The sequence below is a fragment of the Cervus elaphus genome, chromosome 4 (genome assembly GCF_910594005.1).
Source record: "Cervus elaphus chromosome 4, mCerEla1.1, whole genome shotgun sequence".
NCBI classification, from domain to species: domain Eukaryota; kingdom Metazoa; phylum Chordata; class Mammalia; order Artiodactyla; family Cervidae; genus Cervus; species Cervus elaphus.
In genome coordinates this window covers 47,161,812-47,184,291 of record NC_057818.1, presented here as the reverse complement: position 1 = coordinate 47,184,291, position 22,480 = coordinate 47,161,812, and the positions used below count along the sequence as shown (strand labels likewise).

General features: G+C 39.4%; 2 protein-coding genes and 1 non-coding gene across 18 annotated transcripts in view; 1 reads left to right on the top strand and 2 right to left on the bottom strand.

The window, feature by feature from the left end:
• The window catches only part of LOC122687479 (zinc finger protein 260), a 59,757-nt gene extending 45,529 nt beyond the window's left edge, over positions 1-14,228 (bottom strand). Inside the window, exon 1 of the mRNA XM_043893028.1 lies at positions 14,127-14,228. The gene's annotated coding sequence lies outside the window, so the exon portion shown is untranslated. The remainder of the gene's footprint in view (positions 1-14,126) is intronic.
• Positions 1-22,480, top strand: part of ZNF382 (zinc finger protein 382) — a 72,285-nt gene that overhangs the window by 3,781 nt on the left and 46,024 nt on the right. For 2 of the 16 annotated variants that reach the window (XM_043892871.1, XM_043892730.1), the window contains exons 2-4: positions 17,207-17,279; positions 19,592-19,718; positions 19,997-20,092. In XM_043892871.1, the coding sequence (XP_043748806.1) occupies positions 17,207-17,279; positions 19,592-19,718; positions 19,997-20,092 (296 nt within the window). The other 14 variants (XM_043892803.1, XM_043892832.1, XM_043892814.1 and 11 more) reach the window with 14 other exon arrangements.
• TRNAC-ACA lies at positions 8,403-8,475 on the bottom strand. The gene has a single exon. It is a non-coding gene; the product is annotated as a tRNA-Cys (tRNA).

The following is a 22,480-nucleotide window of genomic DNA, read 5'->3' as shown; positions in this document are numbered from 1 at the left end:
TATTATGCTTAACTTATTACAATTAGAACTCTCATGCAAAAAAAGAAAAAACAAACTCTCAGGCAGTGGGTGTGAGAGCATAACACACTACAGTGTGTTCAAAACTAAACAGTGTCTACAAAACTAAACATAGATTTATTACATAACCCAGCAATTCTTTCCCAGGACATTTTCCCACAGCAAAAAAGAAAGCTTATGTTGACAAAACATAAGCATACAAAACAAAACTAAACAAAACTAAACATAGTGTCTACAAAACTAAACATAGATTTATTACATAACCCAGCAATTCTTTCCCAGGACATTTTCCCACAGCAAAAAAGAAAGCTTATGTTGACAAAACATAAGCATACAATACAGTAATGTTCATAGCAGTAGTATCTCTTAAAGAAAAATTCGAAATAACTCAAATTTCCAACATCAGAAGGAGAGAAAAGTAATCTGTGCAACATCCTATAATGGAAAATAAAGCAAAAAAAAAAAAAAAAAAATAGGTACCTGCTACGTGCATAACATGGGTGAACCCCACAAAGATGTCAGAAAAAAAAGATTTAAATTAAAATCAAGTAGCTTTTGAATAGGGAGGTACATAGATATTTTTACTCAGTGGCACCCAGATAATAATGTAAACTATCCAGTTCCTACATTATTCCCCTGAATATTAATAAATACATCTGAGCAGATGCATTTCCACCCAAAAGAAGCCAAAGCCACATTCCTGAACATGTCTGCATGTGAAAGGACACGGATACATGTTCCCAGAAGGTTCTGGAAGGAAGGAAAATTTGGGCAAGACATGCGAGCTGCATAGCAAGTAGAAGGAATTACCCAGGTAAGATTCAGCTTTAACAACAACTGATTGGTTTAAAATATAGAATATCCATTCATGACTACTAGTCATTAAATGCAAGGTTATAAAAAAAAACTGTTAGTTAAAATTATGTTCAACTATGTCTCAAAACTTGGAAAAAGTATGAAAACATTCAAAACACTCAAGATTTTAAAAAGTGAATGCATAAATATAATGTCATTACAAGACCTAGATTTTAATCCAGATACTCTAGATTAATAAAGGAAGGAAGAAGTCAAGTCACTCAGTCATGTTCGGCTCTTTGTGACCCCATGGACTATATAGTCCTTGGAATTCTCCAGGCCAGAATACTGGAGTGGGTAGCCTTTCCCTTCTCCAGGGGATTTTCCCAACCCAGGGATTGAGCCCAGGTCTCCCGCATTGTGGGCCAATTCTTTACCAGCTGAGCCACCAGGGGAGCCCAAGAATACTGGAATGGGTATATTAGGGTAAGCACACTGACTGAAACCACCCACCCTGGCCAGGCATCATAGTAACCATTTGCATGAGTTGTTTTACGACAGGAGGTCCTGGTAAGGAACACGGAACTAATATGCCACCACCAACCGGAAGAGTTCAGGAAAGGTCAAAAGGAGACACCACATGTCCAACCACCTCCAGAATCCTTCTCACTGGTATCCATCTTGGCTGAACAAGACATACACCACCAGGAAGGACTCTGAGTCAGAATGATTGGCTAAAGACAACCTGGAAACCAATCCCACCTGGCATAGCTGTTCTCCTGGGTTCCCTTACCCTCCTGCTGTCCACCCAGGTGCCCTTTCCCAATAAAATCTCTTGCTTTGTCAGCACATATGTCTCCTCGGACAATTCATTTCTGAGTGTTAGACAAGAGCCCGGGTTTCGGGCCCTGAAAGGGGTCCTCCTTCCTGCAACAGATGAAGACTCTGGTGGGATTCTTCCTTGCTGTGACTGACATCCTGACCACTCAGGGTACTCAGGGGCCAGCTTGCCTGCCAATGGACCAGACCCAGCAGCCGCAACTGGGACCCTTTTGTCCCTGGTCTCCTCCTGATGTGGACAACTGGCCAGAGTGCCCCAACTGTTAAGGAACAAGAGACTTTATTGACCTCTCTCCCCTTCCCTCTCTCTTTCCTCTCCTTAACCCTTCCTATCCTTCCCCTTTTTTCTAATCCCCTGGTCCTGGACGCAAAAATCTGGTTGAAGGGCCTCAGCCTGAGCTGAGGATTGGAGACTGATCACCTTCTCTTGGCAGAGAACTCGAATTCTGGTTCTGTTCTGATCTGGTTTCTGATAGGGCTGAGTTCCAGTCCTCCCTTCTCTGGAGGTCCAGGGTAAATTTCCATAACACCTGGGTATCTGCAGGTGGCAGGAGACTTCTGTAAGACCACCCCCTTTGCCCCCCCTCTCCCGCCTCCTCCCCCTTCTTTCAACCTCCCTTCTTTCAACCTCTGGCTTCCTTTCCTCCCTTTGAAATATTTGAAGACCTGAGATATTTTCATTTACTCTGTTAGTACTTGGATCTGAAGTTCTATGTTCTATAGGAGGTTTTCTGAGAGACTGTATTCTTGTATTTAAGGGAGTGTCTGATGAAGACTGCCAGATCTATATGTGTGTTTTAACTCTGTGTTCTGTGTTGTGATTTTTGATGGTCATTTTGCTTTGTCTGGCTACCATTTGGTTTAGACCTGCCGCCATTTTGTTAGAACTTGATTTTCTTTCCCTGTGCCTTGAGACCAGTGCTCTCAGGAACACTTATCTAGACCATCTCTAACTCCTGACACTGAAGAAAAATGGGAAAAAAACTTTAAAAAATTTATTTACTCCAACAGTTTTTTATAAACTAGTAAATTTTATATTGTAATATGTAATTCATGACTAAGCTTAAAAAATGAAGCTAGGAAAAAAATGAAGCTAGATCTTGTGTTGTATCTGTCTAAATATGTCTTGGTATGTCTTTGTCTCTAGATAATATTTTGAGATTAACTTGTAAATGAACCCTATTTAATTATCTTAAAAAAAGTTAACTGCTTACAAATCAAATAATTCTAAGTTAAACAATATATTCCAAGGTTCATGTGAACTGGTAAATATTCAGTATTAAATAACATATTAATTTTTTTTGTTGACCTCTCTAATATAGACATGTCTTAAAATGATTAACATTTAGTAAAGTATTTTCATTGTACCTAGGTTTAATATAAGTTAAATATTATCATATCTGTTACAAGTTTGTCAAAAAGAAAATTACCTTGAGTAAAAATACTTCTAAAAAATGTAAATGAGATATGAGCTTTTAGATAAGCTCTATTAAGAATAAGTATGCTTTAAAAATATCTGTCTAAAATAGTCTCTCCAGATTGGGGTGACTTGAATTTCTAAGGGTTGTGCTAAACTAAGTGTTGGAAGTCTATTAAATAGGTCATTTCCAAATAAAATAAGATTTTGAAACATTTACTACTAAACACTGATTTCCTTTTACAGAAAAACTAAAGAGATTTGAGACTATAAATAAATGTTTGGTGCCATCCTAAAATGTTTTAAGAAAGCAAGGGTTTTAGAAATTATCACTGGTATTTATGCTTGCCAATCTATAAAATGCTAATATAAAAGTTCTTGGTTGCTAAAAAAAAGTAGAAAGTGTGTTTTCAGTAAAAAAAAAAAAAGAGAGAGAGAATAAATATTAAAAACAGTTATACATGATCAGGATTTTCTAAAATTGGATTACAATTAGTTAGATAAATGGATTTTGTTAGGAATGACATAGCCATAGGAAAACTGATTAGAGCCAACTAAGTCCAAGATGGTGGAGTTGACTTTCACTAGACTTTGAGCCTCAATATATATACCCATTGTGACATATCAACAAGCTAAATGACACACCCATCAACATTGACTAAATCTGACCAAATGTTCTAAACCCTTTTAATTGATTTTTTTGACAAAACTTCCTAAATCAAATTATTTTAAAGTTCCTTTGACCTCTAGCTAACTTTGGGGTGCTTCAGAGAGCCCCTGAAACATCCCAAAGAGAGATATTAAACTAACTGTGTTTATTTGATTGGTTAAATTACATGAAAAAGATTACATCAAATGAGTAATAAATCTGCTCATGTTATATGGCAAAATTACTAATACACATATCCTGAAAATTATATGGAATTCTTAACATTCTGATATGTCCTAGTATTCTAATGGAAAATGTGATGACTTCACAGAAGTTAATAAAAAGACTGATTGAACCAGCAAATATGCTTATAACTTTTATGGTTTCTATCTGAAAAATTACTGGTTTAAATCTTATGTTTTCTGGGGGTAGAGAAAACCTTACTCTCAAACTAATTATGACAATAATTTGGTAAAATTATACATTATAAACAAAACAATTATATTTTCTCTTTATCTGACTCCTCCAGAAATTGGAAACTCTTAGGTTTCCAATAAATTTATCAAATACGTTAAAAAGGTTATCTCACTAACAGGTACAAAAATCTCAAGGAATTTTTGAGACCTTAAAAAGGAAAAAATTCACCTAGATTTGTTAGGCAAAATCTGTGATAAGCCTTTGGTGTGATTTTCCCAGCCCTGTTTTATTTTAAAAGTTCAGTCTATAGAGTTCAGAGACTCTATAAATGTTTCAGCAAAATAAAAAATCTGTGATCAATTATGGTTATATAAATCATCAGGCCAAACTTAGTGGCAACAGACCTATTTTACAAACAAACTAGCCTTAATTTGGTTATATTTGATAAAAATGAGGGTAATTTTAGGGAAAAAAAGATGTTTCAATAAATGTTGAATCCCAGTTTGTTAATGGAGGTCTGCATCTAGTAGTACTCATTTCTTAGATAGTTCTTTGCTGTTATGTGGTATTAATGTAAAATTTAATTAAATTATTAAAGAACACCCTAAGTTTGTTTCTAAAGCTTATCTCAGTAATCTGTCTTTGGATGAAGATCAGAAACCTCATGACCTGCAACCAGGACTGGGAAAAGACATAACTTAAGGGATTTTCTCCGACCTGGATGGAAAGGCTTTTTTATCAGGTACTCAACTAGCTCATGCACAATGAAACTGAAGGGAAATTAACTCTTAGATTAATTCCCACTTCCAAAGGCCCCTATACTGGATTGGATTGGTCTATACAGAAGACAGCTGACTTGATTTCACCTTAAAATGATGCTCAAACAGAGGAAAAACTACACTACACCAAGATGAAAAGATGATGACATCAGAGGTAGACAGCTTGCCCAAGACGCTGGACCTGATTCATATGATCATTTATAATGTTTTCTTGACTTCTTAGACCTTTACATATAAATCAAATGCTTTTCTATCATAGGCCTGATCCTATACTAGGTTTAGAAATCAATCCAATTGTTGCGTTTGTGGCCAATTACCTGTGTCTAGTTCTGGGTTACCTTGGTGAATTTCTCTACTACAAGGGTCTAACTGGTTGGCCCTGAAAAAATTTACTTAAAAAAAAAAAATTAGTCATATTCAAGACACTATTGATATTACTAGATGGGATCCCCTCACCAGGCAAATTAATAATGCCTGCTCTGACTCTGGCCATAAATTTGAGCTTTCTTCTATTACTCAAACTCAATCAGAGCAACAAAGTTTCAACAAAGGAGGGAAAAATCTCCCACAATTATGAGACGGATTTATACAGATAACACCAGGCTATGGTAATTTACATTTAAAGTCTCCTCTGTGTTGAAAACAATTAAATCATACTAAAGATAATCAGTCTAGTAACACTAAAAAACTGGGCTTATATGCCTTATAGATGATGCCAATATATAATTTCCCTGCAAGATAAAGATTCTACAGAGTAGACCAAGTCAAATGACCTGGGATATACTGGGCTACATCTAATGAAAGCTCTTAACTTAAGTCTTACTTGTGACTTTACTAATACTGCTATGTTATATGTATTGCTCCTGTTTTACAAAATTGATGTTTCTTTTGTGTGTGTGTGTGTAATAAAGTTTTATTAAAGTATAAAGGAGATAGAGAAAGCTTCTGACATAGGCATCAGAAGGGGGGCAAAAGAGTACCCCCTTTGCTAGTGTTAGCAATGGAGTTATATACTCTCCAATGAATCCAAAGAATGTCTGGAGGTTGTAAAGACCTCACCAGACCCACTCCCATAATTTACATTTTAAGATAACAGAGTTGGCTAGAAGGTTTAATCCAAAGATTGTCCTCAGGCAGGATACATCCTTGTAAAGACCAGACCTACTCCCATAATTTACATTTTAAGATAACAGAATTAGCCAGAGGGTTTAATCCAAAGACTGTCCTCAGGCAGGATACATTATTGTTATATAATCCTAAGGAATGTAGAGGAAAAAAAAGTAAAAAAGTTTGTCCTTTCTTCCTCCTTGAATATCCCAGACCTCTCTCTCCTTGGGGACCCCTAGACTTCTTATCAACCTGCCTAGGAAATGACTCTCTCATTCCCCCCTTTTCTTTTAGGAGAATTATGTTGCCTAGGGAAAAGGGGCGTCGTTCTCATTCCATAACTGCTTCTGAGCTGACAAGGGGCGTTGTCCCTAAATTGGTGAGGCAACATATTCTCCTAATCCTCATAGTGAGGATGTCTGATCCAGGGGCTCCAAGTAATAGTTGGAGGAGGCTGTGGCACTCATAGGAGCTCGGACAACTATTTGTAAATTAAAAGCTTTTAGACGTTAGAAAACCCCATTATACAGTTACAGATGTAAGGCAAAATAGTCATTAAACCAAGTTAAAATCAAAATGAAAAGTCACATTATGTCCATAGTTACATCAGTCCATCTTAAGGTTGTTAGATGTCATCAGTTTAAGAAGAGGCATCACATGCGATTGTTGAAGGCATTTGCAGACTTGGAGAAAGTCCTTTCCTTGAAGTGGAGATGTCCACCATTGGACGCCTTCCACTGATGAAGAGGGGAGTGCTCCCCAGACCCAGCAGTTAGACCGATTGTGGAATGCAGCATAGGAGTGAGCCCAGGACAGGAAGGCATTATCTTGAGGATCAAATGGCAGACTCAGGATTTCTGGAGTCAGCAGAAGTAGGCTCACATAGATTGTCAGGCCCATCTTTTCCTGAAGTATCCCGGACGAGCCCCCAAGATGAAAGGTTTGTTGCTGAACGATGAGACGCGGGATTCTTGGCCTCCGGAGGAGATGAATTCAATCCGGGGCCAGAGACGAGGCTGGATCGCTCAGAGCTTTTGTGTAATAAAGTTTTATTAAAGTATAAAGGAGATAGAGAAAGCTTCTGACATAGGCATCAGAAGGGGGCAAAAGAGCACCCCCAAAATTGCTGTTTCTTACACGGCCAAATGTGTGACTGAGGCCTCTGATAAAATAATACATAGTTCCATATGAGATCAATGATGGTAACAGTGTAACTCTAGATATGGAAAGAGACAAGAGGGAATGTTTTCCTGGACCAAGAGGCTAGTAAGACAGGTGGTCTAGAAAATTTTGGATACTGTTTTATGGACTAGTCCAGTAACAACACATTGAGTGACCTGTCAACAAAATCTTTGCAAAACCTGAGAATGGACATTCTCAGCACCATGGGATAAAATGGTCATGAAATGCCCCCCTCAGAATCATGGTCAAGTTTATGAGCAAAAACTCAAAAACTGCCAACTGAAAACTGACACTTGCCATCTACATCCACAAAGATTAAATCATTGACACTGCAATTGCTGACCTTCAACTCCCCTGAAAGGAGTTCAGGGTGAAACTCAGGAATGAGGGACTCTGTGCTCTGGAAAAAACTGGCAGAACAGGCCTTCAGATAGTTAGGTCTTTTCAAGAGAAGATTTTATGAGTCTCAATTCTTACATCTTCTCATACCTAGAAAAACACTGACGTCATTAACAGTGAAATCTGCTTTGGCTATTGAGAAAAATTTTACAATTAAAAGTCAAAATAGGGTAGCTATGGTTCAGACATCCTGGAAAATAACTAGGTGATGCTATGGGTATACTTTCAGATTAGACCTTGTATTGCTAAACACTTGAGTTTTCTGAGTCGTGTCAGGCTTGAATGCCACCATTCTCAAAACAATGTCTGCTAGAAGCTAGTGACTGCAACCTTACTTTCTATAAAACTAGACAACTGGCTACCTGGCTATAAGTCTCCCCGAAGTGCCAGGTCCAGACTGGGGTTCAGGCCTATTCTTCTAAAAAGAAATGAGATTTATTTTGTCTATTAAAATTCCAGTTATCATTCCTCCAACCGCTTCTAATTGGGTCTGTTACACCAAAATGGCAGACCAAGAAATTGAGTTTTTTTTTTTTTTAAATTGAGATTTTAATCATACAAGACTCAGATCTAGAACTTGGAACTCAGAAATACCTCCAATTCAGTGTCTATTCTCCAAGCTGAGACAGTCCTATGCCTCATTTTGACAGGAAGTTATCACAGTCATAGTTGCCTAGTGAAGCTCAGTCATGTCTGACTCTTTGCGACCCCATGGACTGTAGCCTACCGGGCTTCTCAGTCCATGGGATTTTCCAGGCAAGAGTACTGGAGTGGGTTGCCATTGCCTTCTCCAGGGGGTCTTCCTGACCCAGGGATCGAACCTGGGTCTCCTGCATTGTAGGCAGATGCTTTACCCTCTGAGCCACCAGGGAAGCCCAATTGTTGCCTAGTTCCCTAAATTAAAATTGAGCAAAACTCTGTGAGGCTCTGGAGTACAGATCTGGTCTGTGTTCTCCATTTCTTATCTGTAAGATATAGGCTTCATTCAACCTCCTTGACCTTCCCTGAGTTCTAAAGGGTGGATTCAAACAATTGCTTATCAGGGAAGGGAGGGGATACAGAAAGAGAGGAGAAACAATCAAATGGTGGTATAGCCACCAGACAGGGTCCAGGTTCCTACTCAAAGAAATATGCATAACAATGTCTTTGAGTTCTATGAAACTGGAGCCGCCACCCAGGTGGAGGATGATAACTTCAGACTAAACACAAGATTCCTGAAACACAGCTCTGTTGCCTCACCACCAACCAATCAAAAAAAAAGTCACAAACCCTGCAGCCCTCACCCCAAATGTTGCCTCCTGTTTCTGGGGACCAGTGATGACCATCCTGTTAGGTCTCCTGTTTGGCCCCTGTCTATTTTGTCTCTGAGAAGAGTCAAAAGTTTCAAACTAAATTGCTGTTATTATAAGGATGAATGCTGGTTTCAGACAAAAAATACTTTGACTTAGATCTGGTAGAGACTTTTGCTCTGCAAGGCAGGCCTATGCCCATGCACGAAAGAAAGAGACCTCCACCCCAATTCCCAAAAAGTATCTTGAGTATGAAGTCTCTCAGGGGGGAGTTGTTAGGGGAAGCACACTGACTGAAACCACCCACCCTGGCCAGGCATCATAGTAACCATTTGCATGAGTTATTTTACAACAGGAGGTCCTGGTAAGGAACACGGAACTAATAAGCCACCACCAACCGGAAGAGTTCAGGAAAGGTCAAAAGGAGACACCACATGTCCAACCACCTCCAGAATCCTTCTCACTGGTATCCATCTTGGCTGAACAAGACATACACCACCAGGAAGGACTCTGAGTCAGAATGATTGGCTAAAGACAACCTGGAAACCAATCCCACCTGGCATAGCTGTTCTCCTGGGTTCCCTTACCCTCCTGCTGTCCACCCAGGTGCCCTTTCCCAATAAAATCTCTTGCTTTGTCAGCACATGTGTCTCCTTGCACAATTCATTTCTGAGTGTTAGACAAGAGCCCGGTTTTGGGCCCTGGAAGGGGTCCTCCTTCCTGCAACTAGTAGGCTATCCCTTCTCTAGCAGATCTTCCCAACCCAGGAATCGAACTGGGCTTGAAGAAGGAATTCATAGGGCCAGTATTCTATCTCAGGCCTGTCCATGCTGATTGCGCTCGGCTGCCTCTCCAATGGACTCTGAACTCTCTGCTTAGTGCCTATGGGAATGACAATGGAAGGATAAGACCCCCTCCGGACAGGGGAACCTTGAAGATTGTATCCAGGTTACTCATCGCCTAAGAAAAAACATACACTAATCACCCCTGACTCCGGACAGTATCTATCAGAACATAACCACAGGCTTATCGGTTATTAATTGGTTGGAATGTAACCGCGGGCTTATTGATTATTAACTGTTTGATCACATAACATGTGAATGATGGGGTTATTGTGATTGTATTTACCCTTCCTTTGTAAGTCTCAAGGAATTTGGGGTGGTGGGTTCGGACACGTACACTTGGGGTATAAAAGGTTTTCATAAATGCTGGTTGGGGTCCTTGGCTAAGAGGAGACTCTGCCTTGGGCCCGCCAGTGTAATAAGCTGCACTCCACTATCTGCATTGTCCTTCTGAGTGAGTTTGTTTCCCGGAAATCGTGGCTATAACAGGGTCTCCTGCATTGCAGGCAGATTCATTACCAGCTGAGCCAACAGGGAAGCCCTAAATGACCAGAAAGATTCTGAGGACACAAGGTGTACAGGATGTGGCATGTGTGCCTGCAAGGCATTCAGTTGTGTCTTGACTTTGTGACCCCATATACTGTAGCCCTCCAGGCTCCTCTGTCTATCAGATTCTCCAGGTATGAATACTGGAGTGGGTTGCCATGCCCTTCTCCAGGGGATTTTCCCGAACCCAGGGACCAAACCCACACTTCTTAGGTCTCCTGCATTGGCAGGCAGGTTCCTTACCACTAGCACCATGTGGGATGTGGACTCTGGAATTAAAGGTTAGTAAATTTTTCTGTAAAGAACTGAAAGGTTGTTGCTGAACCACGAAAAGACGCCAGGATTCTTGGCCTCCAGAGGAGAATTCAATCCAGGGCCAGAAACAAGGCTTGATAGCTCAGAGCTTTTGTGTAATAAAGCTTTATTAAAGTTAAAGGAGACAGAGAAAGCTTCCGACATAGGTATCAGAAGTGGGCAGAAAGAATAACCCCCTGCTAGTCTTTAGCTGGATGTTATATAATTACTAGTGGTCTCTTAATGAAAGAAAGGAATGTCTTAAAACTCAGAGAAGGGCCATAAAACGATTGACTTGAATCTTGTAGAAAGGCAGATTACCATACAAATAGTGTCGTTTACATAGATTAGGGGAACAATGGCTAAGTATAACATACTGGTTTATCAAGTCAGTTCTGAGCCATTAGGCGGAACTGACTTGAAGAAGAGTCTGGGGTAAATGCATAGTATATTAACATAGCTTAAGCAAACATTTCCATAAGAAAAGTGCATTGGTTAACTCAAGATTTGAATAAAGTTCACTTCAGGTGGAACCAGGTGTCACTATGGCAACACAGTATTTTAAGAGAAACCTCTTTTTAAATTTGTATAGAGAAAGGAAAAATATATGTATCACTAGTTTGTTTCCTCCTGCTGCTTAAAAGAGGGATAAAAAATGTCTGCCACTTTCAACCTATTTTCTCTGTTTGGAGACCCTTGGCCTTCCTGCCTGTTACCCTCTCAGAATCAGATAGTAAATATGTTAGACTTTGTGAGCCAAAAGACAAAATCAAGGATATTATTTAGATGCTAATATAACAAGAGAGAAAACAAATTTCCACAAAATGTTTTCACAAAATTCTAAACTTTATTTATGAACAATGAAATCTGAATTTTATGTAATTTTCATGTCATGAAATATTGTCCTTTTGATATGCTTTCAGTGACAGAGAAATGTTAAAAACCAGTCTTAGTTCACAGGCCATACAAAAACACAGGCTACAAGCTGCATTTTGCTGACAGGGTCATGGTTTGCTGACCTCTGTTCAAGACTCAGACCATTATATAGTACTGACTCTCAGTTTACACAATTATGTGACTCAAAAAAGAAAAAATTGATGGCAAATCTTATACAAGAACTGGTTGGTACTGTCAGGCGAGTGTAAGCTCCTCGGTTCTTTGTCTCATCACAACAAAGATTTGGAGTGACAGTATCATATAAATCTCCTAAACCATTGGGAAAAAATGTCTGCCCTTCAAAGAGATGTCTCTGTACATATCCCCAATAATATTCTTGGTGGTGGTTTAGTCACTAAGTTGTGTCCAGCTCTTTGTAGCCTGCCAGGCTCCTCTGTTCATGGGATTCTCCAGGCAAGAATACTGGAGTGGGTTGCCATTTCCTTCTCCAGGGGATGATAATATTCTTGCTGCTGCTGTTACTGCTGCTAAGTCGCTTCAGTCTGTGCGACCCCATAGACGGCAGACCACCAGGCTCCCCTGTCCCTGGGATTCTCCAGGCAAGAATACTGGAGTGGGTTCCCATTTCCTTCTCCAATCATGAAAGTGAAAAGTGAAAGTGAAGTTGCTCAGTTGTGTCTGACTCTTAGCAATCCCATGGACTGCAGCCTACCAGGCTCCTCTGTCCATTGGATTTTCCAGACAAGAGTACTGGAGTGGGTTGTCATTGCCTTCTCCAGATAATATTCTTAAAGGCCTCCAAAACAGAAGACTGTTTTTACTGAAGACTGTTACTGAAATCAAACCTTCTCCTTCCTTGCCATTTCCCCATTCATGTCTTTGAAGAAAATCTAAGGTATCTAATGTGTAATTCTGCCTAAGCATTGGTCTCTTCCTTCACAAATCACCATGTAACAGAGGACTCTTTCTGTGTCATAAATCTACTCAGGCAAAAACAGCACATGGGCAAGGTGCTGGTGAGTAGTTATACAAAAATTAACTGTAGGAAAGGCATTTGATGAGGAACTGGGAAAGAAGGGAATGCATCCTCATGGTATTAACTATCATTAACTAAGAAGAGAAGGCCTTGAGACCAGGTAAATGGATTAGTCACTATCTGGCAGAGCATTTAATTCATTCCATGAAACAAAATGCTCAAAAATGACCTCTAGCTTGGGTTTGAGATGTGTGACTGCAACATTTTTTTCCTTTCATGGCTCTTCTTTTAGAATACAGCAAAACTTGGAGGAGAAAGGGAATCATGACATACAGGCCTTTCATACCAAGACAGGTTAAATAAGAACACAATCTTCATTGCTAGCAAGCGTCCATCATCCATGTTCCCAATGGAAGGATGAGAAAGACTGGAATACTGTTGACCCTTCCCTGTATCATAAAGAAAAATCAGTTAACTGTAGCCTAGAACCAGAATCTGTTTCTATGTTCACCAAATTTTCCTGTTGACAAAGCTATGAAAATACTGTATGTATGCAATATGCAGTTTGCCACCACAGAGCTTCCAAAAGGAATCTTTGGAAGCAGAAATCTTACTCTTGATGCCTTAATATCATGGTTTCCCAGCACCCTGCTTTAGGGGTAATTCCAGCTCTAAAATCGCCCTAATAAACACAGAAATATGCTTTTTTTTTTTTTCAGTTGCAACCATCATTCTACCTCTCAATATATTGAAGACCCAGAATGCTATTTTTGTGCAGCTAGCATTCCGGTGTAATGTGGCTCTAAAAAGTGAAAATACAGAGGCAATGAAAGAAAACCCAGAATTCCAACAAATTCCAAGAAACCATGGAATTGACAATTAGTGCCAGAACAGGCTACACTTAATGTACTGAATGCCTGTGTATCAAGCTCTTAAGCTAGACAATAGAGTCAGGGTACAATGATGAAGGCAACAGGGGCCATGCTTTAAAACTGAGGGTCTAAAAAAAAAAAAATAAATAAAATAAAATAAAAAAAAAATAAAACTGAGGGTCTCTGGGTTTAACAAGGGTCTCAGAGGCTTAACAGGAACAGTCACACAGGGATCTTGTCCACGGATTCCTCAACGCTAGAACTACAAAAATGAAGCTCTACCCTACTAAAAGTGAAAAAGCCACATCAGGCCAGTTTTTGTTTTGCTTTTTAAATAAAGGTGATGGTAGCTTCATGTTTGTTTGTTTATGTGGCTGCGCAGGTTCTTATTTATAGCAAGTAGAAACTACTTTCCCGACTGGGGATCAAGCCCCGCCCCCTGCATTGGGAACCTGGAAATCTTAGCCACTGGGCCACCTGGTAAGTCCTTAGGCCGGCAGTGATCAGACTCTAGCCCGTTACAATAGTGCTGTCAAATGGTTACTTAGTCACAGTATATAAAGCCTCACAGTCGCCGCCGAGCAGGGTCATTAATAAGGCCCCGCCCACATTCACAGTCTTCGGCGCCTAACCTGGACCAGTCAGAGACTCCGCACGTACACAGCCTGGTCCCGTCACTCACACACTCGTTCTCGCTCTTTCTCAAAGCACTCATAACCACATCTTACACTGACGCAGGCACATAGTCACACCCACAGTCACCTTCCTCAGCAGGTGACTTGCAAAGCCTAAGGCTCCCGCCTCTACCTGCCGCATCCGTGCCTGGGAAACTTCAGGACTCCAGCAGTGATGCTCCTCCTGCATCCAGACCCGAGTCACCTCCACTCACCGCTAGGCAAACTATGACTACAAGGTCAGGGGAAAATAAACCAGAGGCCGAAGTGCATTCGTGCCCTCAGAGCCTGTGAGAAACGTAGTCCAACCCGGAAAAGCGGACCCTGGCAGAAACAGACCAAGCGCCTGCAGCCGGGACCTCGCCGCTACTAAACCGTCGCCGCGTGGACTCCTGGGAGCGCCAACCAGTGCTCGAGTGCGCAGGCGCAGACGACTGAGCCTTGGCTGGGGTGAGGTTGGTAGGTCCTAGGGGCCCAGAGGAGGGGGCGCGAATTGGGAGTTCCGGCCCCGGAGAGCAGACTAGGGAAGCCGTACCTGATGGGGAGCCTAGGGGGGAAACCGGGAGTCCACACCGGGCCTATAATTATGAGGACGGAACCGGAACCGGGCCCTTGGTAAACCAGACATTTAGATCTGTGAGAGCGCGGCCTCGGGCGTGGCCCGTGGGCGTGACCCTGAAGGTGACAATCTTGTGTGACCTGGAGCGAGTTTTGCGAAGGGAGATTTTTGTCTGTTTTGACCCCGAGGGAGTTCCACAGCGGGTGTGTGTGTACCAAATGGAGGCGGTCGTCTGTACCCAACCTGCAGCGTTGTGGATGCATGCTGCTGCTCTGTGCAGTGTAGCGGCTAACTGTGTGTAAAACTGAATGAGTCTCGTTGCTGCGTGGGGATTCCTCTGCATGTGTCTCTCTTCCGAATAGGTGTGAGCCCTGTTTGAGACCGCAGGTGACTATGGAGAAGCGAAACGATTTGTGATGTGATTTTGTGACTTTGCCTGGAATTATTAATGTGCTGTCAGAGATTGTGAATGATACGCGGGTGCCTATGCTATAGTGCTTTTCTGAAGTGATAGAATTTAACTCTGCGTGTGTTTGTAACCTACTGTTACTGTTTTGTGATAGTTTTTTTGATTGAGAAACTGTCTGGCCACTAGTTAGATAGGTAAGATTTGATTATCTGAATAGAGATCATCAAGCCTGCCTCCAAAATTGTAACTCCGTAGCAACTTAGCAAATAAAATAGAGGTATAAGTACTGGAAAGGAAGAAGTAAGATTTCATAATTCCCAGATGGTAAGGTTCACTACAGGGAAGCATTCATCATTTGTTCAGTCGTGTCCAACTCTTTGTGACTCCATGGATTGTAGCCCGTCAGGCCTCTCTGTCCATGGGATGCTCCAGGCAAGAATACTGGAGGGGGTAGCCATTCCTGTCTCTAGGGGATCTTCCCGACCCAGGGATCGAACCTAGGCCTCCTGCATTGCAGGCGGATTCTTTACCGTCTGAGCCACCAGGGAAACCCACAGTAACTAAGACCCAGTGTGTTAAAATGATTAGTGTTCTGTGAGCAGCATGCAGAAAAAAACCAAACCATTTATTTTTACCCATAACTAGCACTTTCAGGGGGCTTCCCCGGGTGGCACAGTGGCAAAGAATCTGCCTGTCAATGCAGGAGACACAAGAGATGGGGGTTCCAACCCTGCGTTGGGAAGATCCTCTGGAGAAGGAAATGGCAACCCACTCCAGTATTCTTGCCAGGAAAATTCCATGGACAGAGGAACCTGGCGGGCTACCGTCCATGGGGTCACAAAGAGTTGCACACTACTGAGCACACACTAGCAGCACTTTCAACAGCGATATATGAATAAGGTTTCCTGCTTCTGGATGAAATCTATGGCAGGGTCAATAGCTTCTTAAGGCATTCCATGATATCAAAGTATTAGGTATACTTTTAATCGTAAGACCAATCTCATTTTAGTAATTAAAATATTATTTTGCTAATTAAAGCATTCACTGTAGCAATCAATACATCAGGCTTCATTTAGCGAAATATACTCCTCTCTGCCTGGAAGCCTACAAAGTGGAAAGAACAATTTCTATTGCTATACCTGTATTGCTAAAAAGTATTGTTTAGTAGTTAATACTTAAACTACTATTAATAGGTTACTAGTAAATAATGGTTAATTTTCAATAATTAACTGTTTATTAAGTAGAATGTACAGGTGAATCAAAGAGATGAAGTAGAGAAATAAAATAGAAAATCCAGATATTCTCAAGTATGTAGGGATATGTAACAATGATAGAGATGGCATTTCACATCAACTGAGAAAATATGGACTGTTTAGTACATAGTATTGTTAAAGAATACATATAGGGAAGAAATCTTCACAAGGCAAAAACATTTTAATAGTCACTTGAGCAGCTACAAATTATTTTCAACTTAAAATAGGTTAATTTATTAAATTGAAAAAGGAGATAATGTCAACCAACTATAAAATAAACACCACCATGAGAAAAACAAATACACTATAAGATGTCTTCACAGAAAAGAAATAAAAGGAGCTTATTCTCATATAAGAAATATGTAAATTAGAGATGTATACATATATATCCTGGAAAAGGAAATGGCAACCCACTCCAGTACTCTTGCCTGGAAAATTCCATGGACTAAGTACCCTGGTAGGCTACAGTCCATGGGATCTCAAAGGGTCAAACACAACTGAGCGACTTCACTTTCACTTTCATACATATATATAAGTATGAAGAGATTAAAGATATATGTAGGCAGAGATTAAAATTATTTTCAACTGCATTAATTAGGGTTTGGGGAGGTGTTCTCACACACTGCTGATAGCAATGTAAATTGGTAGGAAATCCATGAAGAACAATTTGGAAATATGTGATAAATTTGTCTTCCATGGGAGACATTAGGTGGAGCTGCAGAAGGAAAAACACAATATTCCCTCTCTCCAAGCTACAACAGATTCCCCAGAATCTCTTCTCCTTCACCAGGAGATTGGGTTTCTGGCATTGGTAAGGGAACAGGATTGGTCCATTTCCCTACTAATCTCTGTCCTGGATTTGTGTGGGATACACAAAGTGAGCAAGTGCCGAAATTGAAAATAGATGCAGGTTTAACTGAGTTATTCTGAGAGGTCTAAGTCAAATCTGGTTTCACATGGCTCCTTGTATCTTCCCATCTCTGCCTTCTCAGGACTCTTCCCTTTTCCATAGAAGAGCACAAAAGAGAAGGCTCATCTCCTGCAAACATCAAAGCCATGCCTCAGGTGAGATGATGTTTCCTCTCTTTCTGAAGTAACTTGTTTTTAGGTTGTGTGAACATTTGCTTCCCTATTCTTAAATTTTCTGGATATTGGGATTTTCTTCCATCAAACTGGTTTCCAGTAGGGCAAGCAAGTGGCCTTCATACAAAATTTAAGAGGGACTCTCAGGGCTATCCAGCCCTAAATTTTGTGCCCATGTGTCTCACCTGCCTCACCCTCGTTACAGCCTTATTCCCAGTTTCTCTCATTCCAACAGGATAGACTTCAGCCTTCCCCAAATGCACTTTCTAGTTGTAGCCAATGTTCACATACTGATTGGATGTATCATTCATCGTCTCCTTTCATAGTCTTCTCATGAAAGTACTGCTGGAAGAGAAATGTATTATCTTGATTTATATTACTTGAATGAATCTATCTTACGTAGACACTGATTTGAGATCTAGATTTGTAAGAAATCAAGGAGCAGACATGCAAAACCTTGGTAATTTCCACCGACCTAGGTTTTGCAATGGTATGGTGGGAGGTAAAATTAATAGATCACATTATTATTTTGTGATTAAATTTCCTGTTTTGCGAGGTTTTTAAGATAGAGATTTGCTTGCAACCTTATACAGAAAACTGAAATGTCACATTCCTCTCTGATCTTTCTGTTTTATCCATGTTTGTCAGCAATTCCTACAAACTGTGACCCACCAATGAAAAACCTTTCTGTACTTCAGTCCTGTTATAGATGTATTTTTATCTTTTTAACTTTCTTCTAATTTTTATATGTGGGTGCAGGAGAAGAAGATGCATGTGTTCATTCACTCTTGAGATAATAGTCTACTCTTGAATCAAAGTTGGTACTTTCTCCTCTTCCCATATTTTTCTTTCAAAAAATTCCTCTTTATCTACCAGTCTTTAAAATGCCATTCTGGATTTTCCCCAGATGCCAATTGGTTCTCTTCTCCTCTATGTCTCTTTTTGCGTATGTACAATCACATTCACTCCAAAGGTTATACTGATGTGATTCTAGTGACCCTCAGATACTGCTCTCCATCCTAGACCTTTATCCAGAGTATCAGGACCATATATCCAGCCTCCAACAGCTATCACTGCCTGTATGTTCCATAGACATTTCAAGTACACTGCCTGGGTTTACCTCATTACCACCTCTGGTCCAGCTTATTCTTTCTCCTGCTTCCCATTTCCTTTTTCTAGTCTCAGCACCTATCCACTTGCTATGCAGATGACCTGAGAGCTATACCTCTCTTTTTTTCTACTCTACAAGTAATTGATGACCAATTCTATTGAAACTTACCATGGAACAAACAATTGTCCCCTGTCTAGACCATTAATACCACTTTAATCTCAGACAGACCTCCAACAGTGGGTACTTGTCTTTCCCACCTAACACACTTCAAGCCTTCTCTAGTGTTCAAGAATATTGCCTCTAAAGTACAAGTTTTTTTCACATATGTGCTGACTTAACATTTCTTCATTTTTTTTTTTTTTTACATTTCTTCATTTTTAATACTCCATAAAACAGTAGATCCCAAGTAGAGCATGTGTTACAAAAGACGTATACAAAATGTACAAGAGAGTATACTGAAAAGGAGGAAGATAGTAGTAGTTTACATTCAAGAACATTAATTGTTAACAATGTGGATTGCTATTAATGCCAACTAATGATTTATATGTTGGGAGTGTACTTAAAGCATTTTTAAGACTACTGCTCTGTAGAAAAAAAAATCCAGTATTATTACATAAATATGCCCATACTTTCCTTCATACACTTTTTTCTTCTTAAGCCCAAAGGTTGTTTCCTAACATATTGTACCTTTTGCTGTTTCCTGAATTTACTAACTGGTTTTACTCTCCCAATGTATTTTAAAAGCCCATTGACATGTAGTGCTACAAAATAAATTCATTGTGAGTACAAAATTTTTATGTCTTCAGTGAAATCTTAGAATCCAGAATCTTAGAATACTCTATAGTATTTTCCCCTGTACATATTTCTGTCATCACATCTATAATATCTATTGAGTGTAAATATTTACACATATGCCTCTTTTTTAGCCTGTAACTTCTTATGAGCAAGGTCAAGATTTTATTTGTTTCACTGCACCAAGCAACCAATCACATTCAAGGCAGAGCATGATCTCATATATTTTTAGCATGAGATAATAGGTAAATACAATTGAATGTATTTCCAGAGAGAATTTTCTACAGTACAAAATGCAAGAAGACCAGGTCTGACCACTGAACATGGTCTCCAGTGTCTAGTTCTCACTAGTTCCAATTACTTTAGGATGAACTGGAGTATGCCCTTACAGGGATCAGTTTCATTCAAGGATGTGACTGTGGACTTCACCCAGGAGGAGTGGCAGCAACTGGACCCTGCTCAGAAGGCCCTCTACAGAGATGTCATGTTGGAAAACTATTGTCACCTCATCTCTGTGGGTAAGGAAAATTCCTTGCGTGTTTCAGTGTCATGCATCTCCTTTCAAGAATTTCTGAAACATGTGGAACTTTGAATTTCAAAGATCAGAGGTGATGAATAATCTCTTTTTGTTAATAGAAAGCATGATTATATCCTCACTTGCCTAGTGCAAGGTATTAACTTTGGTAGGCCATTAATAGCCTTGTCTAATAGCCACCTTGAAGCTGTATCTTTCTCTTCCTTCAATAGTTTTAAAGCCTAACAGCTTCTTAGACCAAGTCTTATTTTTTATTATCAGGATTTCACATAACTAAGCCTGATATGATCCGCAAATTGGAACAAGGAAAAGAACTATGGACAACAGAGAAAATTTTTCAAAGTCAGAGCTATCTAGGTGAGTCTGTATAATGTCTAGTGGACTCAGGTAGTTGATGTCCTTGAGTATTTTTGGAGATCTGTATTTTTTAATTGTGGTAAAATATACATAAAATCTACCATCTTAACTATTTTTAAGCATATAGTTCCATGGCATTAAGTACTTTTACGTAGTTATGCAACTATCACCATTATCCATCTCCAGAACCCTTCATTTGTCAGAAGTAAAACTGTACCCATTAAACAATAACTCCCTGTTACCCCACCTCCACTAGCCCCCAACAACCAATATTTTACTTTCTGTCTCTATGAATTTGACTGTGGTAGATACCTCATGTAAGTGAAATTATATGGTATTTGTCCTTTTTGTGAATAGTTTATTTCACTTAACGTAATGTCCTCAAGTTTCATCCATGGTATAGTATGTATCAGACTCTTCTTCCGTTTGAAGGCTGAGTAATATTCAATTATAGATACATGTGACATTTTGCTTATCCATTCAGCTCTCAGTGAACACTTGGGTTGCTTCCATTTTTTGGCTGCTGTGATTAATGCTACTATGAATATGGGTGTACAATTATTTGTTTGAGTCATTGCTTTCAGTTCTTTTGGGTACATACCCAAAAGTAGAATTGCTGGATCATTTGGTAATTTATGTCTGATGTTTGAAGGAACTGCCATACTGTTTTCCATAGTGACTGCACCATTTTACATTCTCATCAACAAGGCAGAAGGGTTCCAGTTTCTCTGCGTCCTTATCAAGAACTATTATTTTCTTTTTTTCCTGATAGTAGCCATCTTATTTAGGAATGTACTTTTAAAGGCCTGAAATCTCTGAAGTACCTATATATGGCTGACTTCTATGCCTCTAAATTCTAAATTTTTTTTAATATTTATCTCTGCATAAATCCTTTCCTTGTGTGACTTGTGTTTATGAGCTATTGGCTGCTATTATTTTACTGAGAATCCACTCCATGCTTTGTAGATACAATGTCCATAAAGATCTTAAGTGTAAAGTTCTTTGCATTCTGACAAAAGTGGAAACCCATGTGTCTCACACTGTAATCAAGATAAAGGGCACTCCTACTAACCTGTTAAGTTCCATCAGGCCTCTTCCAAGGCAATCCCTCCCCAGGACAATCACTACTGGGATTTCTACCAACACAGATTAGTTCTGTCTATTCTGGACTTTTTTCATGTGTATATTTAAAAAATATATATTTACTTTATTGAAATATAGTTGACTTACAACGTTTCTTCCCTGGGTTGGGAAGATCCCTACAGCTACCCACTCCAGTATTCTGGCCTAAGAGAATTCCTTGGAGTGTATAGTCCATGGGGTCGCAAAGAGTCAGACATGATTGAAAGACTTTCACGTTCACTTTTACAATGTTTCAAGTACACAGCAAGGTGATTCAGTTATACAAATACACATATATTATTTTTGAAGTTATTTTCCATCATATATTATTACAAGATATTGACTATAGTTCCCTATGCTATGCAGAGACTTTTGTTACTTGTTGCATACCTATTTTTTAATTAGAAACCTAGCATTCTATTCATACTAAGTCAAACAAGTGGAATCAAAATGTCATAATTTTTTTAGTTAGGCAAAAATTCATAAGTTTTCTAAAATATATATATTATACATACATATATATGTATACAAAAGCTTTTCTACTACACTTGGTAAAAGCTTGAGAAAAACTTCAAAAAAAATGAAGAGATGGAGAAGTTGGGGAACATAAATGAAATGGAAGCACTGAATATGAAATAGAAAAAGTGGAACAAATTAGATAAAAGTAAAAGATCATCATATAGTCCAGTTGTTTTTAAATATGACTGCTCATTAAAAACATATCTGGAGCTCTGGACAAAAAAAGCAGTACCTGAACATTTGTATTTTTCAAAAAATTTCAAGATAATTCCGATATGCATCTGGATTTTAAAAAGTGATTACAGGTTTTCCTATTTGATCCTAGTTTCGGTGATACAGAGTTCTATTATTTTTGACCAATTGTTGACCAATCATGATACAATGGTATTAAGTGAGTAACAGTTACATAATCACAAAGTAAAAGATGTTTATCAGTTTCATAATCAATAGCAAGACAAAAAATAAAAGCTAATTACAATTGCAAACCATAATGGGAACATGATTAACTTAACAATCTAAAATAATTACCTACAATTTTGGGGGGTCAATCAGAGTGATGTAGTAAGTGGAAGTGCATACTTGCACATGCTTTCATCCACCCAGTCAGTATATATCTCTTGGTTGGTGCATTTAATACATTTACATTTAAGGTAATTATCAATATGTATGATCCTATTACCGTTTTCTCAATTGTTTTGGGTTTTTCTGGTAGGTCTTTTCCTTCTCTTGGGTTTCCTGCCTAAAGAA